At 40.0% G+C, this 12,533-nt stretch overlaps 1 protein-coding gene across 1 annotated transcript in view; it reads left to right on the forward strand.

Annotated features, from left to right (window-relative positions):
* Positions 1-12,291, forward strand: part of LGR5 (leucine rich repeat containing G protein-coupled receptor 5) — a 76,805-nt gene extending 64,514 nt beyond the window's left edge. The window contains exons 14-18 of the mRNA XM_032593793.1: positions 4,280-4,351; positions 5,365-5,490; positions 6,560-6,705; positions 8,460-8,543; positions 9,610-12,291. Coding sequence (XP_032449684.1) covers positions 4,280-4,351; positions 5,365-5,490; positions 6,560-6,705; positions 8,460-8,543; positions 9,610-10,697 — 1,516 coding nt within the window. The 3' untranslated portion in view covers positions 10,698-12,291. The remainder of the gene's footprint in view (positions 1-4,279; positions 4,352-5,364; positions 5,491-6,559; positions 6,706-8,459; positions 8,544-9,609) is intronic.
* The last annotated feature ends 242 nt before the right edge of the window (positions 12,292-12,533 follow it).

The raw sequence follows: 12,533 nt of genomic DNA on the forward strand, positions 1-12,533 counted from the left end.
CGTGCCTGTATTTGCCATCAAAGGGCAAGTATCCTGCTCATGATAATTTCCAGGAGTATATTCAAAAGTAGTAAATTTGCAGTCTGCTCTCTGATATGAAACTTGAATGAAGAGGAAGGAGGCCAAGCTGTTGAATCACCTACGAAATGCGTTTCTGTCAGCAGCCTGGAATTGGTAGGGATTTCCACACGGAAATGGGATGACCACACAGTACTTCCTGCCCATTCGTTTTTCCTGGGGAAACAGTTTTCAAGATGTGTCTCAAAGTGCTTAAGAGCCGTCATGGGGCCACCACCAAGAATGCAGGTTCCAGGTCCTTACCTGCCTCATGAGTTAGAATCTCTGAGGTGGTTCAGGTGGGTCCCGATGATCTGCTTTTTAACAAGTACCCTAAGGTTTGAGCACAACTGCCCTGGAAAGGCTTCTGTTGATCAGATGAGTAAGAATTGTAAATACAGTATCTAATTCCATTTTATGAATGAAAACACCATGTATTAACCATAAACTTAAAAAAGAAAACCTTGGTAACAGATTGTTTTCTGTGTCAGCTAAGTCTTTTTCACCTCCAAACTGAGTTTCAATGTAGTTTTGATGAATAATGACAATATAGAATGTTTAAACTCTGATATATTTTGATAAAACCCCCTTTTTCCCTAAGGTTTTTCTTTTTTCTTTTTTTTTTTAATGTTTATTTTTGAGAGAGAGAGAGAGTCAGAGCATGAGTGGGGGAGGGGCAGAAAGATTGGGAGACAGAATCTAAAGCAGGCTCCAGTCTCCAAGCTGTCAGCACAGATGTGGGGCTCGAACTCAGGAGCCATGAGATCATGACCTGAGCCAAAGTCGGAGGCTTAACCGACTGAGCCACCCAGGCGCCCCCTAAAGTTTTTCTGAATACTTAAGAGACTATATCCTTGTAAAATAATACTATTCCTCAAAACATTTTAAATTTACCTTTAAGAATCATCTTCTAAAAATTTACCTTGAAAACTATCTCGTTCTGAATTTAAGTATGTTGCCCTTCCCATTTGTTTTGTATCAGCTTGTGAAGTTCTTCTACTTTTTTTTTAAATAAATGTAAAACAAAAAATACATTACCTCCTTTCATTACCTGCCTTTTTCATCCAGTTGGAGTTCTGGCTGTTTCCAAAGGTCAGTTCCATCTTAAAAGGCTGAAACAGTTGATAACACTCTATTATGTCATTGAATTTGCTAATAGAGTAGAACTTAAATGTTCTCATCAAAAAAAAAATTTTTTTTTCATATGCACATGAAATAGAAGACTGATCTCTAATGATAGCAAAAGAATGGGATCCTGAAGGCTACATGTATGAGTGTCGCTGAATTCTTCCAGCCCCTTAGACCTCACGTCCATCACTGACCCCAACTCTGCCAACTCCAGTTCAGCTGCTCTTCTGCCACTGGCCCATCATTGGTCTCCACTCATCCATCCCATTCTCTAAAGAGAATCTTTCTCAAACAGAAGTCTAATCATGGTACTTTCCCTGCTTCAAGAATCTTTTTAGTCCCCTATTGTCTTCAAATCCACACCAGACTTCCCAGCACCACCTTCAAAATCTGACTCCAACCTCCTGACTCTTACCCAGGCATTCCAGTCCCCTGACACATGGTGGCCATTTCCCCTATTCCTGTTGCCCATCGGATTCCTCTCCACCCTTGACTCGCCCCCTGCCCATGCCACAAGAACAAGATCTGCGAGCCCACTCCACTCTGATGCACTTTGCATATTCTCTGCTCGGGACTCAACACTCAGCTCTGCCACGGGTAGACTATGCCCTGGCCCCCAAATGACAAGAACTCTTTTATCTTCTTATCCCCAGGGTCAGGTGCAGTGGCTCTCATTATTTACTTAAGAATTCCAAACATATTCCGAGCTAAACATCATCAGGTTCTCTGATGTCAGTTAGCTTGAGTTTGAATCCCAGCTCCTGAGATTATTCTGTGACTTTGAGCAAGTCACTTAATACTCTGTGCCTCTCTTCACACCAGTAAAATGGGGCTAATGACAATACCTACCTCTCAGAGTTGTGTTAAGGGTTACGAGACAATACGTGTGAAAAAACAACTCATAACCCAACCTGGCACATGGTAAATATGCAATAGTATCATGATGATGTTTGTTGTTATCATTATTACAACAAGTATATATCCTCTTAAGATGTATCAGTAAGGGTCTTGGCAGGAAATGGTGCAAATGAAGAGACATTTGCATAGGTGTTGGTGGGGAGTAAGCAAGGGATGGGCTTTCGGGAACCAACAACATGGCCAAGACTGAGGCTAACGGAACACAGGCACAGAGAAGGGATGCTGTGGTTGAGAAACGTGCAGCTGCCACCAGACAAGATTCCAAAACAGAGAAGGAGCACAGGTGCCCAAGTTGTCTCTCCTGGGCTTCTGACTGCATAGAGTAGGGAGCCCCTGGGCACGTGGCCTGCAGGGTCAGCCCCAGGCACAGAACAGGGTAGGAGAGTGGAAGTGACTCCTCCCGGGGCTGCTGCGAACATTCCAGCACACAGACATACCAACACAAGTGGAATTACAGTCCTTTGAACATACAAATTCTCCCATATTTGTTTTAAATCCAAATTGCTATAAAGCCCCATGGCAGGACTTGGCCTACATTCGTGATGATTCCTCTCTGTGAAGCTCCCTGGGCACCCATGTTCTACTCACAGCCACCAGAGACTTTGACAGATGGCATGACTTGCTTCCCTCACCGGACATAAGTTTTATGAGCAGCTCAGGAGAAGACTGTGTCCTCACTCAATTACCCAACCCCCAAATGTGGCTCCCCCACTCCTTCCCTACCATATCCTCCCCTTGTTAGCCAAAATTTTTTTCTGTTCTGGCAGCAGGAATGGATCAAAATAAAAAGCCTTCCAGTTTCACCCAGTTTAGGGAGACTTTCAAAGGAATATAAATGTTCTTCAAATACCATTTATCCAAGATAATTCAAGAGGCACAGTACCATAAATAAATCACTCATTTGTGCTAGAGAAGTTGACAGTGATCACTTTCAGTTTCCTCAAATGTCTATACTTTAGTTATACTTATTAGTTAGGCATTTTAAAAATACAAGTTTTAAGTTCATTGTTTCTTTTTTGAAATGTGGAAGTTCTTATTCCTGCTGAATCACCTACATTTCAGTGTGTATGCGTGTGCATGTGTGTATCTGTTTAGTGAATTTTATTTCTCCATAAATTGTAGGTTTTCTGTTATCAAAGGATTTTATTTCCAACATATTAGCACCCTTTTATATTTATTTTGAGCTAAGAATTTAAATGTACATCTCCTTTACTGGGAATTTATTTATTTTTTAATGTTTATTTATTTTTGAGAGAGAGAGAGAGAGAGACAGAGCGTGAAAAGGGGAGGGGCATAGAGAGAGGGACACACCGAATCCAAAGCAAGCTCCAGGCTCTGAGCTGTCAGCCTGGAGCCCGACACAGGGCTCAAACTCATGAACCAGGAGATCGTGACCTGAGCCAAAGTCGGATGCTTAACCAACTGAGCCACCCAGGTGCCCCTTATAAAAAAAAAAAAAAAAAAAACAACTTCTCTGTGTGGGGCCTGTGTGGCTCAGTTGGGTAAGCATCTTACTACAGCTCAGGTCATGACCTATGGCTCAAGTCATGATCTCATGGTTCTTGAGTTCAAGCCCCATGTTGGGCTCTGCACTAACAGCACAGAGCCTGCTTGGGATTCTCTCTCTCCCTCTCTCTCTGCCCCTCCCCTGCTCGCTCTCTCTCTGTCTCTCAGAATAAACATTAAAAAAAAAAAAAACAAAAAACAAAAAACTCTGTGTTTCTCTTAAAGCCTGACATATCTGACGATGTACACAAAGTGTTGCTGCATTTCATTACATTTCCAGGGACATTTTATCTACTTCACATTTACTTGCTTGTCAGTGGAAGAGCCTCAGAAGTTCCTGTCTTACTGCTCCTCTACCCCTACTCACCTCAGAGACACCCTAATAAAATTTTACAAGCATGTTCAAGTCACCTTTTTCACAGAGAATAAAATCTAAAATATCCACCTGAATGATTTCTCCTTGATTGATTTAAAACAAGATTGATTTCAAGTCCGTTCTTTAGTCATTTTTACTACTGATATCTTTATCTGATGTGATCAACTAATTGTTTTGCCCTGAATGGAAGCTAAATTTTGGTAAGAGAATGAATATATATGGTAAAACTTCACACCATCTTTTTAAAATATCATCCTCTCATTTGCCTTATATATATATTCTTTTTTTAAATAGGAATTTGGCTTGGAACAAAATTGCCGTTATTCATCCCAATGCCTTTTCCACTTTGCCATCTCTAAGAAAACTGTGAGTATCTCATGACTTGTTTATGGCATATTTTAAGAAATTGGGGGCCACTTAACTTCCTGACAAATGTCGGTGTTGCTGAAGAAACTGCCACACACAGATTGCCCAGCCCTCAGTTCTCTCCACGCTCGAGTGAAGTCAGACCAGGGAGGAACCCTGCCCCTCCAAGGCCACGTGGGCCCTGACTGCGTATTTGAAGAGCTGGGTGACAGCTGTTCTACTTATTGAAGTGAAATTTTCCACTTTCGCCGAGCAGTCAGGTGGGGTGGAATAAGATGTCATTTCAGTCCCAAAGGGCTTTCGTTTTATATTTGCCATCCTAAGAGAAAACTTTCCTGTCCCGCGTTTCCTCCCCTCGGGGCCTCTGAACCCTTTCCTCACCCCTCTCCAGTGGCTAACAGAGAAAGAAGGAGCTAGTCAGACAGAAGTTAAGGGGAGGAAAGGGAATAAACCCAACAGCGTCTTCCCCCTCATCCCTTATTCCAGTCAACATCTCTTTTCAAATTAGGTGTAGCGCCTTCTATGGATTTTTGATGTCCCCACCTGGTAAAATACAGCTTATTATAGAAATTACAATTTGGATGCGATTAGGACATTTTCCCCCTGCAATTCTGATTGTAAATAGACATGTTATCAGTAGCTAAACCCAAAATGGTTATTTTTACCATGGAGGGTACAGACCCTGCTAAGAAGTTTTTTCAACGTTTATTTATTTTTGGGACAGAGAGAGACAGAGCATGAACGGGGGAGGGGCAGAGAGAGGGAGACACAGCATCGGAAACAGGCTCCAGGCTCTGAGCCATCAGCCCAGAGCCCGACGCGGGGCTCGAACTCACGGACCGCGAGATCGTGACCTGGCTGAAGTCGGACGCTCAACCGACTGCGCCACCCAGGCGCCCCCCTGCTAAGAAGTTTTTATGGAGGAGTTTAATAATCTTTAAGTTGCTTTTTTTCAACATGGACGCTTTCTGCTAACACAGACTAAAAGCCAATTGTTGTTTGATGTTTTGCAGGGACCTATCGTCCAACCTCCTGTCGTCTTTTCCTGTAACTGGGTTACATGGTTTAACTCACTTAAAATTAACAGGAAATCATGCCTTACAGAGCTTGATATCATCTGAAAACTTTCCAGAACTCAAGTGAGTTTGTCATTAAAACTAATAAGATACATTTGTGGCCATGCGAAATAATAGACGTGTTATAGTAGTTTTCGAAATTTATGAGGTCAAGGGACTCTTTTGAATTGCATTTCATGCCCTCAAGTACCCCACCCCTGGGGCATTGTTAGGATAAGCCCTGAGGGGAAGAACGTCTTCCTGACCACATTTCCTTTCTTTCTCAAAGATGCCTCCCAGAATCTTAGCGTTCATGGAAAGAGTTTGAAAACCATTGATCCATGGGATATAAACTAGGTCACATAATTAAATAACATTATAATATTATTGTAGTACTGCTTACATTTCTAAATTTATCTAGCTTGTTATATGTTCTAATAAAATGTACTAAATTTATATTTCTTTGAGGAAGTAATGCTCTTTAAAACTTGCTATGCTTATTATTGTTGTTAAAAAAAATCCCTTGAAAGACTATATATGTATATACACATATATATTATGTGTGTGTGTGTGTGTGTGTGTGTGTGTGTGTTTATAGATATATTTTTAAACCACGGTACATTTTACATACTTTTAAAACTATAACCCCAAAAGAGAGTTTGGAAAGTAGAAGAGAGTAAAAATCTAAAAATATCCCCTAAACAACTTTTTTTTATTTCCTTCCAGACTTTGTTTCCAATGTATTTTTAATTGTTAGAATCACAGTACATATACCGCTTACATCATGTTTTCCTTACTTTCCATTATGTCATACTATAAGCACTTTTTAATGGTGCTACAATTTTCCTAGCCGTCATTTTTTTAACCTTTTTATTATGGAAATTTTCAAGCACCAAAGTAGAGAAAATAATATAATATATGCATCACTCAACCTTAGCAATTGTCAACATTTCATGGCAATAATTTTTAACAACTCCGTTGTTATTATAAATAGTTCTGTAATGAACATCTTTATACACATAATTAATATTTTAGATTATTAATTAAGGCTAAGATCCAAAGACAGAATTATTGAGTGAAAGAAGATGAACACTATATTTAATAATCCATTTCTTTAAGTGTGTGTTTTTTGTTTGGTTTTGTTCATTTAAAGGGTTATAGAAATGCCTTATGCTTACCAGTGTTGTGCATTTGGAGCATGTGAGAATGTCTATAAAATTTCTAATCAATGGAATAAAGATGACAACAGCAGTACAGATGACCTTCATAAGAAAGATGCTGGAATGTTTCAAATTCAAGGTAAGACCTATTATGTCACAGTGATGAAATTTTATCTACAATGGTCTTGAAAAGTCATCAAACAGGTCATCTGAACTCCAGACAAGTCCTTATGTAACCAGCCCAGCAAGTTGGAAATCAATCCTACTATTTTTTTTTAAGTTTATTTATTTATTTTGAGAGAGAGAAGGAGCAGAGCTGGACACGGGGCAAACTCATGAACTGTGAGATCATGACCTGAGCCAAAACCAAGAGTCAGACGCTTAACTGACTGAGCCACCCAGGTGCCCCTCAATCCCACTACTTAAAGACTCCCAGAGAAAGAGAAATATCCCTTAGGATCATTCTAAAGGTTCATTTTTTTCTGTAAGTGATTTCTTAATACAGTACTTGTATTTATAATTAGATCTCCCTTGGCATATACTGTCCTCAGGGGTAATTCTTAATATTGATGTCAGTATTTCCGTAAGATTTTAAAAGGGCCTCATCCTTATGGATATATTTTTTGTACATGTTTCTGAGCACTTTTCTCCAGAAGATAAAAATCCATTTTTATTCTTATGGCCTGGGAGGAATGGACAACATAAGCATTTAGATGCCTCCATATGTCAGTAGAAAGGCCTAAGCATCCAACTTCTTATCCAACTAATTCTAAAACCTTCTCCCCTCCCACCCCCCATAGGGGTATCTGTCAGGGAGGTGAAATGAGATAATGTCTGTAAAGCGCTTGGCTTTCCTTGAAGTAAGACCTTACTTAAACAGACAGCAATGCACCTCAAACCACACCTGTGATAATGAGGAGGCACCATGGCAGCCCCCACTTTCCTTTGCCTGCCAACCCTGCAAGTTTGCACACAGTCCAAACAGACTGGCTTTTCTTCCTCTGGACCCTAATGATTTGTTGATTCCCAAGCAAGTGTGTCTGTCTGATTCTGTCTGTCTGCACGTTACCTTAACGTTTCTTCCTGTAAACATACCAGTTTAAGGAGCGGATATTTTGGCCCTTGGCTTTTTTGTTTTAGGCCACAGCATGTGTCTTTTGCTCTTGTTTTTTCCTTAGTTTTTGCTCTCCCTGCTTCATCCATGCTAATTTCTACTATATTTATTAACTCTACTATATTTATTAACTTAATTTAAAAAAATTAAGAGTGCCTATTATGTGCCAGAAGGTACACAATGAACAAGAAAAACAAAGTACTTCAAAGGAGTTTATTTTCAAGGACAGCAGTTCTGTATGTTAGATCACAAAACTCCTATTTTATGAGTAGCTAAACTAAGCACCATGCAGTAACTTGATTTGCCCTTTGTTAAGCAGAATTCCCCAGGAAAGATTGAAACTTACTATACCTGATTCTCCCTCTTGTGCTCAGAGAACACAGCCCAGGACATTTGCACTATAGCTATCTAACTGTTTGGTAACTGGATAAAGAGAGGCCCACAGCCTCTCTCTAATTTAAGTCAGTGCAATTTTGTGCTGTCATGAGCTAAGAACAGAATGGTAGAGCTAAAATGTTATCACCGGGAGTCTGGGGTTACCCTTCCTTACCCTCAGTTCGTCTGGAATACTATGTCATAGAATAGCTTGATTAAAACTTTATAATAGACTTGCAACTTTATAATAGACTTGCAAGAAAGCCAGAGCCCAGGGAAAAGTGGGATGTCTGGCCTTCAGTTCCCTTCAGTCCCTCAAGGACAATCCAAGGCTTTCTTCCCTGGGAGGTAGACCCCAAAACAAGAGCCAGAACTCACTATTCCAGGGCTTCTCATTCCTGCAGATGAGCGTGATCTTGAAGATTTCCTGCTGGACTTTGAGGAAGACCTGAAAGCCCTTCATTCGGCGCAGTGCTCGCCTTCCCCAGGTGAGAAGGGAATCCAATTTGACAACAAATTTCATATTAAAAAAAAAAAAAAAAGAAGAAGGGCATCGGCACTGCCTCAGCGCAGTACCCACCACTGACTCCGAGGCCATCAATGACATACAGACTACACTTCCAAGCAAAATCTGTGCCACCTTTGTGGCTCTTAAATATCCCTCCCCATGGGGACCTTTAAAATAGAAATGTTCATTCCCTGGAGTTGGTCTCCATTCATAAAGAGGGTTTTTGTGAAAGACTTTTGATTCAGATTAATGAAAACTAAAGAATCAATCATATAGTTAGAAGTGTATGCAATTTTTTAAGAGATATTGGCAATTTAGCCTGAACTAGTATGCAGGAATCTTGCTTCCTGTAATCATTTTTGAAAGCGATTTCTTTTGTCTTCCCTAAATAGCTATTTGATTAAAGCAAATAATAGATAAGTACAGATAAGTAAAAAAAAAAAAGAGCTCTGTAAATATTGACTTCACATAACTGTTTGTCCCATTCCCAGGAACAGAATGGACCAGTTGAAAAAAAAAAAAAAAAAAAGACAGCTGGGAAGGGTTATTTTATTTTCAACAACTAGATTGTCTCTGGCTCTCAAACATCAAATGTCATCAAACATCAAGACAAACCTAAGATGAAATGTTCATGAAATGCACTTTTATACTACCATTGCTTCCTGTTCTAATATTATAGAGTATTTCCCTGGGATTCTCTTTCTCTACTTCCAGAACCTTTTTGAAGCATTCTGAGAGAAATATAATGAAAAGCCCAGGAGATCTGGCTTTTTACCTGGCCCCAACTCTGCATTCTTTGAGGGATCTTAATCAAGTGATTTAAATTCCCCATCTCCATTTCTCTGTGTCAAGCTTGAAAATATGAGCACCTGGTGTTCATGTTTTCACGGTAGTTAAAGAAAGTAGAGCATGCCACAAGGGAACTGTGTGTTACCTCTAGCTGTTACTGGCCTCTCTCTTGGTGTCCTAATAAGAGAAACAAAAGGTAAATTGGCAGAAGTTGTAAACCCGTTTGATACCCAGTCTTTTTCTTCCTTGGATTCTAGGCCCCTTCAAACTCTGCGAATACCTGTTTGGTAGCTGGCTAATCAGAATTGGAGTATGGACCATAGCAGTTTTGGCGCTTACTTGCAATGCCTTGGTGACTTCCACAGTGTTCAGAGCCCCTCTGTACATTTCCTCCATAAAACTGTTAATTGGGTTAATAGCAGCAGTGAACATGCTCATGGGGGTCTCCAGTGCTGTGCTGGCTGGCGTGGACGCGTTCACTTTTGGCAGCTTTGCACAGCATGGTGCGTGGTGGGAGCAGGGGGTCGGTTGTCAGGTCATCGGCTTTTTGTCCATTTTTGCTTCGGAATCATCTGTTTTCCTGCTTACTCTGGCAGCCCTGGAGCGCGGGTTCTCTGTGAAATACTCTGCAAAATTTGAAAGGAAAACCCCCTTCTCCAGTCTGAAAGTGATCATTCTGCTCTGTGCGGTGCTGGCCCTGACCATCGCCACGGTTCCACTGCTGGGTGGCAGTGAGTTCAGTGCCTCCCCGCTCTGCCTGCCCCTGCCCTTTGGCGAACCCAGCACCACAGGCTACATGGTCGCTCTCGTCTTGCTCAACTCCCTCTGCTTCCTGGTGATGACCATTGCCTACACCAAGCTCTACTGCAATTTGGAAAAGGGAGACCTGGAAAATATTTGGGACTGTTCTATGGTGAAACACATCGCTCTGTTGCTCTTCACCAACTGTATCCTTTACTGCCCTGTGGCTTTCTTGTCCTTCTCCTCTTTACTAAACCTCACATTTATCAGTCCTGAAGTCATTAAGTTTATCCTTCTGGTGATTGTCCCGCTTCCTGCATGTCTCAATCCCCTTCTCTACATCCTCTTCAATCCCCATTTTAAGGAAGATCTGGGGAGCCTGGGAAAGCAAACCCACTTCTGGACAAGATCGAGAAACCCAAGCCTGATGTCTATTAACTCTGACGACGTCGAGAAGCAGTCCTGTGACTCAACCCAAGCCTTGGTAACCTTCACCAGTGCCAGCATAGCCTACGACCTACCTTCCAATTCTGTGTCACCGCCAGCTTACCCAGTGACCGAAAGCTGTCATCTTTCATCTGTGGCATTTGTTCCATGTGTCTAATTAACATGTGAGAGGAAAAGTTTTCAAACACTGAAAACCAAAAAATATGAAATTGAGTACATCAGAGCAGTAACTAAAAAATAGCTGAGTGGAAACTTGTTTGTTTTTAATATCTCTCAGTGTGGAAAAAGCTGAAGACCTTGTTGATACTGGAGAGTGAAAAACAAGTCTAAATGCTGCTTGTATAATTCCTTCAGATATAAGAGATACATCAATCACATTATTTAGGTAAGCCCAGATTTTAAAAAGCAGACTGAAATGTTCAAAAAAGATTCTCCATGATTTCCACCGATTCCTTTTTAAACTCACCAATCTAATTATTTGGGGCGAGGGGCAGAACCACTTGCTTACAAAGGTTAGTTTCAGGTTTTCAAACCTGAAAACTCCTTAAAAGATGGTTAGAGGAGTTCAGAAAATAGGGTTTTAAATGGCCTACGTTACTAAGTAAAAGTTGTGACCAGTACGATTTCATTTTAATGACCATGTGGATGTGTTAATCCTCCTTTCCCTTTCCTCAGAAAGGATCCTTCCACAGCACCAATCCCCCCATGAATGGATAATGTAGGACATTGTTAGTTTACTCATATTCACATCGTTTTTAGAGATGCCAAATTGTATGTATCGGCACTAGATGGTTCCACCTCAGTGAAGTAAAACTGCCTACAAATATTTTGAAAGGAAAATAAATTCTTAAATTGCCATGAAGGCAATCATGTAGAAGTGAGGTTTGCCGTGTCTAATTAATTTTTAACTCTCTGCTGTCCAGAACTCCAAATAAAAGTCCATTGCTGGCAATGGATACACCTAGAAAAGATGGTGTGCAACTCGGGGAGGTTGGGGATTGTTTTTTCTTCAGGTGCACACTTTTTGCAGGGGGTTTTGTGAGTTGATTCAGACTGAGGTGCATCTTAACATAATGATCAAATGCAGACCAACATGAATGAAATCCACCAACATAACTTCTCACACGTGTATCTCTAGTAGCCCTAGCAACGATGTCTGAAACCACTTTGGACTTAACAGGGACTTGGTAACATATCCTCTTTCTTTAGCTTGGTTTTAGCTGTGTTGTCTTTGGACCAACCCACTTGATGTCAGGAACATGACTTCTCTGCTTATTCCATATGTAATACAATACGATGTGTTAAGTATTTTAAGAAGCAAAATGATTAAATACTAAAGGTCAAAGGACTAATTTGTAACTTCCATTATACTACATTAGCTTCAATACATCCAAACCAAAAGACTGTTAGGTAGATTTATTTTTATATAAGCATGTTTATTTTGATCAGATGTTTTAACTTGGAATTGAAAAAAAATACATTTATGAGATGTTTTATAAGATGTGTAAATATAGCACTGTATTTATTACTACAATAAAGATTCGGTAACTCTAAGGACCATGATAAGAAACCATGTACAGTGGCATATTATTCATATATATTGTGTTTCTCTGCCCATTTTCTTTAAATTCATTAACTGTATATAATATGTGTAAATGTATAGTACTTGTAAATAGATTCCAAACCTGCTTTTCTGTTGGGTACAAAATAAAAGAAATTTGTAATAAAATGTGTGACTATAAAACAAAATATCTTCAGGCCTTTTACTGAGTCCACAGGCAAATATATGTTCTCCTAAATGTTTTTTATTTTTGATGTATAAATACATTTGCTATCTAAGTATTTGCACCTTAATATTTTACATATTTTGGACTTATCTCAAGAAGTAAATCCTTCGTGAGTACAAATCAAAATATCTTTACCAGCTCCTGGATTGTGTTAAGTAGGACTAATAAGCCATCTTGTCATGGTAAATGACTTGGTAAAGTTTATT

The sequence above is a fragment of the Lynx canadensis genome, chromosome B4, assembly GCF_007474595.2.
Source record: "Lynx canadensis isolate LIC74 chromosome B4, mLynCan4.pri.v2, whole genome shotgun sequence".
NCBI classification, from domain to species: Eukaryota; Metazoa; Chordata; class Mammalia; order Carnivora; family Felidae; genus Lynx; species Lynx canadensis.